Consider the following 14,961-nt stretch of genomic DNA (forward strand, 5'->3'; position numbering starts at 1 on the left):
CTAGGGGCGTGCCTTTAGCGCCCTCTTACACGCCCACCCTTCACTCATTGGCAACTGGTACCTGCTAGGGACGTGCCTTTAGCGTCCTCTTACATGCCCACCCTTCACTCATTGGCGGACTTCCGCATGCCTGTCGTCACTCACCTCCGCCTTTTCTCTATATAAACAGCGTGTCGGCCAGACGTGCTCTCAGTCAGGCTTTGGAACTCGGCGCATACACTAGACGCTCCGCATTATAAGGCGTCCTGTCCATTTTGGAGAAAATTTAAGACTTTTAATGGTGCCTTATAGTCGTGAAAATACAGTATATTTAGCGGCAGGTGGATTAGCAGTCCGGGCTCTTATCCCACTGTTTAGCACATTTGATACTCAATTCAGGGGAAGCTCGTAACCAATGTTCCCTCCAGATAAAATGAGCCCAAATCTTTAAGAATTGACTTGAATTGGCTGTAAATAATGAAAGTAAACTATGTAATCATCATAGTCTTTCGCATAAATTGTGGAATCGAATTGATATTTTCCATCCTTCCATCCATTATCTGCTCCACTTATATTTACGCTTGGGCGTGCCGATTCCTATCACTGCCGTCCTCGGGCAGTAGGCGGAGTACACCATGAACTGTTACCAGCCATTCACAGGACACAGGACTACAACCATTTACACTCGCAATCACACCTACAGGGACAATTTTGTCAAGTCAAGTACACATTTATTGTCAAATTTGCTGTATGTGGATACAGCACAGATGAAATTTCCTTCCTCTCAAACAGACAAGAAGACAACAAGAGGAGCCGCTGCGGGTGCCCGCACCGCCATCAAAAGAACACTTGACATAATATGACAAAATAATACAACACAACACATTAAACAGACAGTCGTGCCATCTTAACCACTTTTCCTCCATTCACTTTGTTGTTTGAAGCAGTAATAGATGGAGGAGGAGCGAATCAAAGTGTCCTTTTTACCAGAGGATCAAAGACATCATGCTGAAAATATGCACATGTCTGCTACAAGCTAAGCATGAAAGCAACAAGAAGCTGTAGCTCCATTGACGAAAAAAGAGATTGGCTCACATATCCTGTCCCAAGTGGCCCGATGGTCCAGTGGTTAGCGCGTCGACCTCACAGTGCAGAGGTTCAATTCCAGTTCCGGCCTCCCTGTGTGGAGTTTGCATGTTCTCCCCGGGCCTGTGTGGGTTTTCTCCGGGTACTCCGGTTTCCTCCCGCATTCCAAAAACATGCATGGCAGGCTGATTGAACGCTCTAAATTGTCCCTAGGTGTGAGTGTGAGCACGGACTGTTGTTCGTCTCTGTGTGCCCTGCAATTGGCTGGCAACCGGTTCAGGGTGTCCCCCGCCTACTGCCCGAAGACATCTGGGATGGGCTCCAGCACTCCCCGCGACCCTTGTGAGGATAAAGCTGAACAGAAAATATATGGATGGATGGAACCTGTCCCATGGAAACCCGCTTCAATTCCAAGCCGTGACTCTCAGTTCCCCATGAGCATTGGCGCTCTGCACTGACGCTCCTTTCTTCTCATCGTCTGCTCCTCATCCCATGCATCCATCCAGCCGCAGACTGTCCAAAAGCACCGACCTGTCCGCTGAACAAAGCAGGGCTGTGAAAATGCTGCCTATTTCAGGTGCAAAACACAAGCGCCCCGGGGGTGTCTAGTAACGACAGTCAAATGGTGCCGACATTCCTCCCAATCAAAATCTGTGCCGGTACACGCCTGCTGCCAAGAAGGCACGAACACTAAGCACAGATTCTTCTTCTTTGACGAATGTCGTGGCCAAAAATGCTGAAAACAGTCCACATCAGGTCCACACGACGCAACAACAACACGATGTGATAAAACAAAAGACAAAAACAACAAAAAAACGACAAAAAGCACAAGGCTCTTAAAGAGTGCTTGCCGGCGGCTGCCTACTCGGGTGCCATCTTGGAAAGCAATCCATTTAGAGCGTTCAAATCAATCTGCTATGCATGTTTCTGGAATGTGAAAGGATACCAGAGTACCTGGAGAAAACCCACACTGGCACGGAGAGAACATGCAAACTCCACATAGGAAGGCCAGGGCCTGAATTGAACCCATGACCTCTGCACTGTGTGGCAAACGTGCTAACCAGTCGACAACCACGCCATCTACTTTGCTATTTTATTTGACAAAATATATGAAATCAAGGGTGACATGAGAGACACTTAATCAACAGTACTGTATGTGACTATAAAATGGTTGAAACAGTTAGCGAAATGAAATGTTGCATAATGTTCCTGTCAAAGCTTTGAGATGCCTCACTTGTTGGACAGTCATCCTCAAAAAGTATTTTTAAAATTTTACTGAACCCAGTAAATATGAGCATTTTCTCAAATTCACACCCTTTAGAGTAAATGACGCTAAAATTAATATTCACAGTCTTTGGTGGTAAATATTAATAAGCTAACTTAGGCTGTTAGAGCATTGTAACAGATTTTCAAAGCAGTACAAAGTGGCAATGTCATTATTATGAGTACTACTGTATTATTATTAGGGTGGCCCAGTGGACGAGTACTTAGCGCATTGGCGTCACAGAGCAGAGGTTGTTGGTTCGATCCCGGCTCCTTCCTTCCTGTGTGGAGTTTGCATGTTCTCACCCTGCCTGTGTGGGTTTTTTCTCCGGCTACTCCGGTGCTCAGAAAGATGTTACTGATTTTGATGGTCTTAACATTTGTGATGACATATCTTGCTTGGCAAAATAATCACTATTTTATTGATTTATTGTGCTGTATATAGAAAAAAAAAGCCAAGTTGTGCCCTCTGCAGTTTTTTTTTTCACAAAGCAGCCCCAGTTTGTTGTTTCACTAAGATCTTCTAAAAGTTAGAAGGATATTTAACAACCTCGAGAAAGTCTCTGGGGCCCTTCTCTAAACTTAAGAGGAAGTTGGCTGTTTTGGATTTTCTTTCAAATTTTGCCTCATTTATTTTCTATTTTGTAGATGGCATATTTTATTGAAGTAGCATTTAATCTGATGTACTTTTATTTTAAAAAACACCCAACTCCAACATGCCAATACCCCAACGTTGCCAGGGCTGTGAGGGCCCTTGATACCTGCTCGCAGCTCTGGTTTGTTTTGTTTTGTTATTTCATTTCAATTAATGTTAAATATTGGGATGAAGTTTATATATGTGGATATTCATTGAACCATCTGACCATATATTTGATCTACACCTCGGAAATATTATGAATGAGAACTAGGTCCCGTACTGTATGTAAGCTGTTATTGTGATTGATGTAAGCTGTTTTTCATTTTTGTTGGTTGTTGTTTGTGTTTTTGTATTAATGTATTGCACTTTAAAGAATGGAATAATGGAAGTGGTCTCCAAGATGAATAGGGATGGTATCTGCCAAAGCCAATGGAGATCCTAATGAGTGAAATGAAATATAATGTAATCATATAAATGAATGACATCATATCATATCATATAGCATGATATGATATGATTTCATTCATGAGGAATTGTATCGATGAGCAATGCCGATAAAGGAATTGGAATCAGTAAATTCTTATCAATTCCCATCCCTAAGAGAGAGAAGGATTTTAATTACCATCATTCCCATGACTTCCCTACGTCATCCAAAAGTTTCTTCAACAGTACAAGAAACTGATGAGCAAACAGTGTGACATCTTGTAAATCATAAAGCCTCTGAGATTCCACCAAAGCCTTCTACTTTTTATATGTCCATGTCTGTCCATTTACTCAGCCGGGGGCCTGGGAGGCTTCAGAGTTTCAACAGGCTCAATATAGCCGAGGGTCACTGTTAGGGGTAGTCCACCCACCACTGCCATTTCTGTCAGTTTTCTAAATGCATCCATCACACTGACGATTGTGTTCATTTGTCAACTTGCACTCCAGGGGTAAACATTCCAGGGCAAAATGTTGTTCCCTACCACCGGAAGGAACATTTTTTCCAAATGATATGTAACAAGACCAATCGAAGCACTATCATTGGGAGGGCTCAGTGAAATGCAGTAAAATTGTCAAATTAAGAAGTCTTGCTGAGTGTTTTGCTTTGCGAGGCTTTTAGGGACAGAGTTCACTCTCAGTGGACCATAATTGCTGCTGGGAAAAGTCCCATTTACTCTTGATTGTTTATAGAGCACGATGACTATATTTGGATAAGCACAATAAACACGGGAACACACTTCCAATGTGTTGTACGAAGCCACTTCCACTGAAGTTGGAAAGTTGTGTTCAATATAAATAAAAACAGAATACAGTAATACCTCTACTTATGAAATCCATTGGTTCTGGAAGAAATTTCTTAACAAGAAAATTTTGGAAGTAGAGACGCATTTTCCATATACATGCCATTCCAAGCCCCCCAAAATTCAGAAATAAATATTTCTAAAGCATAAAAATGCATCACAATATGTAACAAATACATGTTACAATTATATTATTGCACAATAAGTGAGAGTTCTGTATAATGTAAAAAAACAAAGCATAAAGAATAACATAGAATAAAGAATAAAAATGATGGTCATTTAACTTTTAACTGCGTCCTCATCGTTTTTTGCCTTCTTCAGTTCATGTTCTCTCTCACAAGCAGTTTTCCCTGGTGTTTTATAAAGAACTGATCCAAGGACATTTGCTTTTGATGGCTTTTAACAATTATCCGTAAATGTCCAAAGCAAACATCAGCATAGTGAGCGATCGCCCGACTGGTGAACACTTTTTCTGGGTGATTCACATTTCCGTAAAACTATCGGAACACCTCATGGCCCAAGGCGAGAATGACGAGGACGCTGCAAAGATACATATCTATCTATTTATCTATCTACACACATAGAAACATACGGTACAGGTACCTCTTAGCCAATGGGATGCCAGGATGATGCTCGGGTATAACCAATGGCAGAACAGCTATAAGTATGTTGCCTTCAGGAAACTCAGAGCTCCGAGTATGATGGAAAATAGACAAACTCAAAGTTATCATCTTTAAAAGTTTCATTTTGTTGTATGCTTGGTTCACCTCGGGCGTGTGTGCTCTCGCAGCTTGTACACAATGGAGCACAGAGAATCAAGGCCAAATTGAAGGTGATTGAAGGTAACTGATAATACAGGATCTGCCCCCACTGTGATGACAATGTCCTTGAGTAAAGTTACAGTTGTCTCAGTTCGTGGAGAAATAACAAAGTACCAATTGTTTGTACAGGGAGTTTTCTTGGTCTAAAAATGTCTACTGAGGGGCGTATCGGAGGGCCGGACGAAAGCGCGGCCTGCAAACGAGAGAGAATTTTGTCTGATACGTAACTTGAAATTTGCATATGCTCCCAATAAAAGTTCGGCATGCAACACAGAAAGTTGAGTTTCAGTTGGAGAAGCGAACACTGATTGGCTTCATCGATAACTGAGCTCCCTGCCGGCAGCAAAGACAATCTCTTCCTGAGTCTGTTTGTTCAACTTGTTCAAGGCATATCTCTGACACAGTAGCAGCCCGTATTGTATTTTTTACCTTTCGTATCTTGAAATTTCTTTTGCAACATGAGGCAATATTTTCCTGTCGATGCATTTCGTAACTTGAAAATTTCATATGAAGCGACGTTCGTAAGTCGCGGTACCACTGTACAATGCTTTGCAACCCATTTTCAACCTATGTTTAACTGAAGGCACTACAACGACGAGACATTTTATGTTCAAACTGATCGACGTTATTGTTTTGGGCAAATCCTTAACTGACAATTTTAAGATTGCAACAAGTTCCCAAAAAAGCTGGGATAGTAATCCTGCAGGTGGAAAAAAATTGATTGGAAATGTGTGCTGTATGCTTTATATAACCGTCAAACCATTAACAGTAAGCTGACAATGTCATTTTTTAATTAAACTGCAATGCATGCCATGCACACTGATATTCCATACACGGACCTGGAAAACTGAACGAAACTGGACCTCCTGGACTTTTACTGCAGGAGTGCTGTATGAGAACATTCAGTACCAGGAATATATGTGTTTATACGTTTTGAAATTTGTAGCAACAAAAGTGGAATATTTACTTCTAGGCATATATGTTATTGATTTCCTTCCACTATTCTTTGTGCTCCTCCCAAAGCAAAAGTAAGCCACCCCCTCAGATGTCCCCAAGCAAGTCCAGTGGAGGGGAGTTCTGTATTGCTGCCATCTTCGCCTCTTCCCGATCATGGTTCATCACAAACCCCAACATCAAAAGAGAAAAAGGTTAGGTTTACTCTTGACTCACAAGCGCACTTATCAAAAGTGATGTCGTGCCTCTTACGTTACATGTAATATGAATAGAAAACATCAAGATGGCAGAAAGCTGTCACATTTTTATGTATGTATTTATTTATTTTTTTAACTGCACTGCATTCCACATTATTATACCATAAATATCTTTATAGATATTTTCTCAGCATTCCCTAAATAGTACCACAAATAACAAAATAATAATTTTCAAGTCATCAACCACGAGAGCAGGGGTGGACAATTCTGGTCCTCAAGGGCCGCTGTGCTCCTTGTTTAAAATGTCTCTCTCCTCTGTCACAGCAGTCCCCAACCTCCGGGGCACGAACTGGTATCGGCCTGTGGGTCATTTGGTACCGGGCCGCACAGAAAGAATAAAGTTATTTATTACTTCTGTATTATTCATTTCGGAATCTGAAAGATGTTTTATTTTGAAAAATTACCTAAATTCTCTGTTATATCCATCGACAGTATGTCACTCTTGCCGTACGTCAAGGCGCGCCTCTCGGTCACGTGACAGGTTACCCCTAAAATCAAACCCAGGAGATAGCAAAATGAGTAAAAAACAAATGTCTTTGAGAAGGGGAAAAGGCCCAGCCAGGAGACAGAAAAGGAGCCTACGACTTTCAAGAAAAAGAAGGCTACATTTAATAGACAGTATCAGGAGTTCAATTTAAAATATGGATTTATCTCAATGGGAGATTCCCACGCACCAAGCCCACTCTGCATAATATGCGGCATACACAGTTTTTCTTGAAAGGTCTATTTCATGCAATGCTTGTGAAAAAGAAAACCTTGAATCACGAAAAATGCATGCACAAGGCAAGGAAAAAATGAACAACGTAGTTTGTCAAAAGGAAATCCAATGGCGAGAGAAACAAAAAAAACAAACTACACTATAACTATGAAAGTTAACAACAACAAATTAAGGCTATGGCAAAAATGGAGAACGAGTACTTGAGCATCGAGAGAATTGCACTTGGTACGTGGAACATGAGCAAGGTGAATAATCAGACAGCGACTTGACAGCAAATAAGACTTAAGTAGTCCCAGAAGTTGATTACAAAGCAAAACAGCTGCATCGCTGGAGGGAACGCCGTGCACTCCAGCTGGAAACCAAACACGAACAAAAAAAAGCATGACACATTGCTTTTTATACGTTGTTTTTCATCTTGTTTTCAGATCAGTCAAGGCAAAGCATTGTCGACTCACTGTACATCATCAGCTGCTATGGTAACTTGGTAGAGCATGTTCTGGAACCTCGGCCAATAAGCACTGCTCAAAAGATAAGCGATGACACTGCTTTGGAACTTTGTACTTCCCCGAGGGCATGCTGGACTTTAGCAAGGTGACACTATTTAGTTATCAATTTATTTATATATTTATTTACTTTAATTTTCTTAGTCTTAAGAAAATATAAAATGAGACAGTCATGTTCATTGTGGTTTTTTTTTGTATTCCAAACAGAACCCTACAGTGGAATGAGCTGCAGCCACCCTTCAACTCCAACCATCCATTAGTTTTGGCCTGCAGTAAAGTGCAATACTTTCAGTCCCTTTTGGCAGGTAAGACTGATTATGGTGGCGTATTTGCGTAAAAATTCAGAGATTGCACTGGTACTTTGTTTATAAACTTCACTCCAAAATTATTGGAACAGTGAGGTCAACATATTCTGTGGACCGAAAACCTTTCGTTTTGACATCTAAGATGAACAATGAGATCAGAGACTAATATTGAAACAAAAATACCAAGGAAAATCTGAAAACTGAAACAATGACCGTGTCCCAGTTTAGTCACACATTTGCTTCCTCTGGTCTTAAATTAAAAACATGGCTCATATATAGGAAAGCAACCACAACTTATTCTTTTGTATGAATGCCAACATTTGGGTACACATGTTAATTGAGCTTTTTGCCATCCAATGGGAGAACATTTTCCATGTTTTGGCTGTCAATATATGTCGCTGGCAAAGACAGCAAAAAATGTCTGATCAATACAAATTAATAAAAAAAAAACAATGACAAGATAAACAATCATAATGCTGTGAACATACTTCCTGAATTCTGTTAGAGGTGGGTGTGTCAGTAAATTTTGCCACTCCTTCTTTTAAAATTTTGCAGCCTTCGAGGCACCCGTCCATCATTGTCAGTCCGTGGTTATTTGAAGCCAAACCAAAAGTGTAATGTCAGTGTGTCATTGTTGTTTTAAACACTCTTCGATCACAGCTATTGTAGGACCGTCCGTCTGTCCAGCGTTGTTATTTTAACCAGCCTTCCGTCATTACTAAAAAACAGTTCGTCACCGCTATTTTAGGACCATCAGCTAGTCCTCCAGTCCGTCATTGTTATTCCAACTGCACATCTATCATCGCTAGATTAGTTTGTCACCACTATTTTAGGATCGTAAGATCTTCTTCTTCTTGTTCTTCATGGCGGTGACAGCCAAAGGCCGTCAAGAACATGTCACATCACACATTCGTACTGATGTCGACAATCGTTTTTTTATTGCTAGTCAATTATGGAACACTTCTGAAAAACAAAGATATTTGATAGAATTTGCAATCAATATTTACAATCATGTATTTGATTCCTGCATTCAATAAATAAACAAAACATACAGTGTGCCCCTTAGAACCTGGTAGTAGATAAATTGAAGATCATAAAGGTTCATCACACAACATAACGCTATTGTCTCTCTCTCCAGCGGTCTGACTCTCCATTCGGGTTACGTGACCCAAACCGCAAGTACCTGGTTATAAAATATTCTCAAAGTAAATAATTCCACAGAGATTTGCCAGAAAAACCATTACCATACATTTTTATTTGCAAATAAACACACATACATAGCGGATGACGTAACTCAGTCGTGGAGTGGTTGTCTCCCAACCCGGAGGTTGGGGGTTCGATATTGCAACCATGTCAAGGTGTCCTTGAGCAAGATGCTGAGCCCATAGTTGCTCTTGATGCAGCGTCATCAGTAGATAAATGAGAAAACAATGTGAAGCGCTTTGAGTACCAAAAGATAGCAAATATAAGACACAGCCCATTAACCACATAACCTATTCGACTGTAGATGTCTGTCATGGCAACCAGTCACAGGTTATATGACCGCCAGCACATCTGCAAAGTTATGAAGCGTAACCATGTTGTTATTCGACGTTAATTCAATTCCACTTCAAACATAGAGTATTAAGAGAACATTTATGGTGATAGTAATAATTCTGACAAGCAGACGGTGCATTTGTGACACACGTTCATGGCGTGACGTCATCGTTCGCAGACGTCTCCATCAAATGATGGCATAGAAGCAACTATTATACAGGTTGTTGGTTGGCCTCTTTTTTGTTCATGTATACACACACTTACATGCACACACATTCATATGTACACACACACCTACACGCACACACAGAGTGATGATTTCAATTTTATGCATTTTCCTGTTGTATCATCCCAGTCAAAGGTGTTTTAGATGGTTAATCCTTTTGCTTCAAAATCAGGCTGTCTTAAAGATCAGACAGCAGGTATCCTCACATCCTTTTAAATCTCCATCTGAAATGCCACATTACAAATGCAGAACATGCTTCCATAATATGAAAAAGTCCATCCCCTGGAAGGATATTGCCCTGTAATTATACACAACATGTGTAATTAGCTTTACAGAAGTTCCAGAGCAAATGATAGCTGTGCTTACTCCAGTCTTTGTTGTCATCTTGACTGACTTCTGTCTGATTCAGGTGTAACTGGTAGTTATTTTTCCATGTCTGCTAATATTCTCTACAGATGTCAGAGTAATGAGGCCACATTTGAGTGATGTTCACAGGCGTCATATTTCACCATTTTGTCTGCCAAAATGGGCACTGGAACTGAACACACAATGAATATTTCACATTGCGTTTGAATCCGATTATTTGCCACATAACAGCCATGTTTTTTTTCATTTTCAAATCTCGTCAAATGTGACCAAGTAAGGCATAACTTTTGGCTCCAAATTCATTGGTGTATCCTTGCCATCTTCCTTCTGGGACCGCATTCTTTAAACATTACCACTTTTAACCTGACCTTTGTCTTGGCCGTCTTTCTTTGTCGTGTGATGCATCTCAAGCACATTCTTAACATTCCGTTTCTTAGCATGATCCCTTTGCCAGCCTTATTTTTGGTTGTGTCCTGTGGGGCTAGGCAGTGCAATGAATCTCTGGGAGAACAACAATAACCAAAATAACAAATTACAGCCCAGTCATGCACCCCTTGTCCAATTACATTTTGCAAACCATTACAGTAAAACTGGGCCTGTTGAAAACTAAAGATTGACTGTTCTTATTAATGAGGTTGAGTTTGCATTGTGTTATGCAATGGCAACGGCATAACAATATTATTAAGTGATGGGCAGAGGTTGGTCGAGTACCGTCATTTCCGGACCATAAACCTCAACTTTTGCCACACACTTTCAACTCTGTGCCTTATTTAACCCCCTGTGGAACTTTATTCTTAACTATTTGCTGGAAAAATGTCCTAATTTTGAAAATGCTGTATATACTGTATTTGGGCTCTATCTGTTCTGCCCTATGATGTCACAATGATATGACATCACACACACGCACATGCACACACACACACACACACACACACACACACACAAACCACACACACTTTTTTTTTTCATCTGATTATCCTCACAAGGCGCCCTGCTCCCCCAGTGAGTTAGCGCGTCGACCTCACAGTGCAGAGGTCATGGGTTTGATCCCGGCTCCGGCCTCCCTGTGTGGAGTTTGCATTTTCTCCCCGGGCCTGCGTGGGTTTTCTCCGGGTACTCCGGTTTCCTCCCACATTCCAAAAACATGCATGGCAGGCTGACTGAACATAGCTTGTTCGATAAAGCCGAACAGAAAATGGATGGATGGATGGATGGATTATCCTCACAAGGGTCGCGGGCATGCTGGAGCCTATCCCAGCTGTATTCCGGCAGTAGGCTGGGTACACACTGAACTGATTGCCAGCCAATTGCAGGGCTCACAAAAATGAATAACCATCTGCTCTCACACCTAGGGACAATTTTGAGTGGTCAATCAGCCTGCCATGCATGTTTTTGGAATGTGGGAGGAAACTGGAGTACTCGGAGAAAACCCACACAGGCACAGGGAGAACATGCAAACACCACACAATGAAGCCAGAGCCGGAATCGAACCCCGCACTTCTGCACTGTGAAGCCGACATTATATAGGCTTTACAGTGCATATTAGTTTGCAAATAATGGTGTATACCCACTGTCCTGGGCTTATCAGAGTGATGAAGTACATTTAGGTGGCTGGAGATGGCTGGAGCAGGACATTGTGATTGAGAGCTGCAAAAATGTTTCCTTCGCTTCTTTTTGGCATCACCCTAAATCTGTTAGGCATATAAAAAAACGTGTTATATTATTCTCATGTAAAATAGCTAGCGCAATACACAGACAACTTCCTGCCCTTTATGAGTAAGTTTATTATTCATGGCTGGTGGGAATCCAATCAACAATGAGGCATAGCGAGGGAAAATATTGCTGAACTGGGTCATACACTTAAGAATAGCTGAGAAATGCTTAACTTTCACGATCTCAGGGTAAACTTCGGTCTAATGAATTCAGATATTCTCCAATATTTGCAGCTGAAGTCCATTTTATAAAGTTTTGCGTGTAAAAACAATAATTTAGCCAATAAAACAGTGCCGTATAAAAGTATTTGTCCTCTTCCTGATTTTTGTGTTCATTTTGGACAGCAGTGGTTTTTGCCTCGGAACTCTCCCTTGGAGGCCATTTTTGGCCAGTGTCTTACTTATGCTAGAGTCGTGGACATTGACTTGAACTGAGGTCAGCGAGTTCTGGAATTTTTTTGTATATTGTTCTAGGTTGTTTTACGACTTCATGTATGCGTCGTCATCGCACTCTTGGAGTAATTTTAGCTGGTCAATACTCCTGGGTGTAACCAGAGTCTTGGAAATGGCTTTTCCTGGCTGATAGAGTTTAATATTGTTTTTTTCTAATTTCCTCTAGAATTTCTTTGGATGGTGGCATGATGTGTTTGTTTCTTGAGATTTTCAAGCCTACTTCACTTTGACGAACAGATTCTAGTTATGATTTTTTATTTTTTTATTATTCAACAAATGTGTTGCCTGTGAAATTGAACTCAGCTTTCCCAAAACTGTCATGGGTCACAGTTACTTTGTGACTTAACAAGGGGCGGCAATGACTTTTTCTCTTCAGGGCAGGTAGGTGTTTTTTTTTGGTTTTTGTTGTAAAAAAAAAAAAAAACAAAAACATAAAAAGTCACTGTTGACCGCCGACGAATGCTTTTTTTTCTATGAAAAAAATCATCGCTTGCAATAACACTCGTTCAACCATTCCTTTTTTAAGCTTTCTACCACCTACGCTTCCATGTCAACTTTCATGACAATGTCTTTCGGGAGGTTTTTTTTTTTTTTGGTGGGTGCAGTCCAGCCCAAAACAGGTCAAATGTGCCCTATCATGGCCAGTTGTTTTCTATGTGACAGATGGTAGTGTCTTCCTCGACACGTACATAGCCACTTGTCTCACTCTTACCTTTTATGCTCGAGCGCTCACTGGCGGCCAATAGAAAGATTTTTATCCAGGCCGCTTCATTAAAAATAATACCGTATTTTCTGCACTATTGGGCGCACCAAAAAGTCTTCCATTTTCTTAAAAGCTCACCGAGCGCCTTAAAATCCGGTGCGTCTTTTGTATGGTCATTACGGTAATACGTCGACTCCAAGATGGCTCCTTCCTGGAGACATGCTTCCAATGTTATAACTTGCTGTTGGTTCAGTGAACTGGGTGTATGTGTTGTAGCTCCGAAAAAAGGAGAGCTGTGGTGTTAATTTTTTAAAACAGTCTCAACAAATACAGGTACGTCTTTGTCTATCTCCGTGCTTTCTTCCGTTCGACTCAAGAGGCGTTCACGACTGCCACCGAAAAACGTAAACTAACGATTACTTCAATGAAACTATAAATTTGAAAATAATACATCAAAACTGAAAAGCGAGGATATAACAAAATAAATTCCATTCCCCCCCATTCCATTGCCCCCCCCTACAGAATTTATATTGTGATTTCATCATTTGTGAATACACAACAAAGGAATAAATAACTATGACTGACATCTTGTTGTGTTATTTTGACTTAAAGATGGCGCCGCGAGAGTGGCTGCCTTTCCAGCAGCTCCTATTTATTTTGTTCTTCTACTTCTTCCTCTCATATGTTTGCTGCTCTGAAGTGGGAATTTCTCCATTGTGAGACTATTAAAGGTTTTCTTATTTTATCTTGTCTGATTGTACTCTTGGAGCTACGATAAAGGAAATGCCAATGTGTTTTTCGGAGGCGGTCATGAACGCCTCTCGAGTTGACCGGAAGAAAAGAAGGGAAGGAGACGGACACAGACACACCTGAGTTTGTTGAAAAAATGAGAGCTGTGGTTGTGGTTTTATTATTTTTTTTAAACGCAGACTTTTTGGTTTTCACAGTCTCAGCAAGTACAGGTACTGTACGTCTTTGTCCATCTCCGTGCTTTCTTCCGTTCCATTCGAGAGGCGTTCATGGCCGCCTCCGAAAAATGTAAATTAATTCTTACTTCAATGAAACTACGAAGAAAATCAAGCGAAGAAATCACAAAATAAATTCCATATCCCCCATACATAATTTATTTTGTGATTTCTCAATATTCCCCTCGCTTGTTTTTCTGTTTTGATGCATTATTTTAAATTTTTGTAGTTTCATTTAAATACAGTAATAGTTAATTTACATTTTTCAGAGGCGGTCATGAAGGCCTCTCAAGTTGAACGGACGCCTCTCGAGTTGAATGGAAGGAGCGTAGCACCATCTAGTGGACGCATTGTAGATTGCGCCTTTTAGTGCGAGGCGTCTAATATACGAAAAAAAAAAAATTACAAAATAGCCATTCAATGAAGGTGTGCCTCATAATCCAGTGCGTCTTTTCGTGCGGAAAATACGGTAATTCAATACATTCATATCATACATCTTACCTGTCTTGAATATGTTCAGACAACTCTTCAAGCATGGCCAATGACTGGCCACCTGTCTTTCTATTGAAGTTCCACTAAGAATAATTGTGGGAGCAAAACAAGGTATGTTTTTTGCCTGTTTTCAATTGTGGAAACTGACTGAACTCTCTGGAGTTTTGGACCTTTAAAAAGGCAGTTACTGATGACTCGTCGATAGTTCTTCTTTACTCTTGTCAAAGGGCCCACGGTGAGGTCTTTCGAGCACTGGGTGCTGGTAATGAGACACCTTGGCGCCATGACTGGGTCAGTAATGAAAGTGAAGTCGAGAAAGCATCTGGTAATTGTAACTCACTGAATGAAGGAGCTGCCAATCTAATCTGCCCCTAATGATTTCTTAACTGAGCTGATCCAATGTGCCAGAATATATCTTCCACAGTACCATTCAAAAGGAAAAACCAGAAAGAATGGTTGAAAGTGAAATAAAATACAAATGGACCAGCCCATAACACAGGGATGTGTTCCTCGAGCCGGTCCTTGGCCTCGAGGACCGGCTCGAGGACCGAAGGTCGGTCCTTGGTCCTTGGCCTTGGCCTTGGGAGTCAATTCCTTGGCCTTGGCCTCGGCCTTGGGAGTCAAGTCCTTGGCCTTGGCCTTGGCCTCGGGTTGCCGGTCCTCGGACACAATGAGGGATTAGAGCCTCGATGTCCACAGGTA

General features: G+C 41.1%; 1 protein-coding gene across 5 annotated transcripts in view; it reads left to right on the plus strand.

Annotated features, from left to right (window-relative positions):
• bcas3 (BCAS3 microtubule associated cell migration factor) overlaps window positions 1-14,961 on the plus strand; it is a 342,517-nt gene that overhangs the window by 79,815 nt on the left and 247,741 nt on the right. For all 5 annotated transcript variants that reach the window (XM_019883291.1, XM_019883294.1, XM_019883295.1 and 2 more), the window contains exons 11-13: window positions 6,093-6,217; window positions 7,424-7,589; window positions 7,709-7,806. In XM_019883291.1, coding sequence (XP_019738850.1) covers window positions 6,093-6,217; window positions 7,424-7,589; window positions 7,709-7,806 — 389 coding nt within the window. The remainder of the gene's footprint in view (window positions 1-6,092; window positions 6,218-7,423; window positions 7,590-7,708; window positions 7,807-14,961) is intronic.

This window comes from Hippocampus comes, unplaced genomic scaffold (assembly GCF_001891065.2).
Source record: "Hippocampus comes isolate QL1 unplaced genomic scaffold, H_comes_QL1_v1.1 scaffold291, whole genome shotgun sequence".
Lineage (NCBI taxonomy): Eukaryota > Metazoa > Chordata > Actinopteri > Syngnathiformes > Syngnathidae > Hippocampus > Hippocampus comes.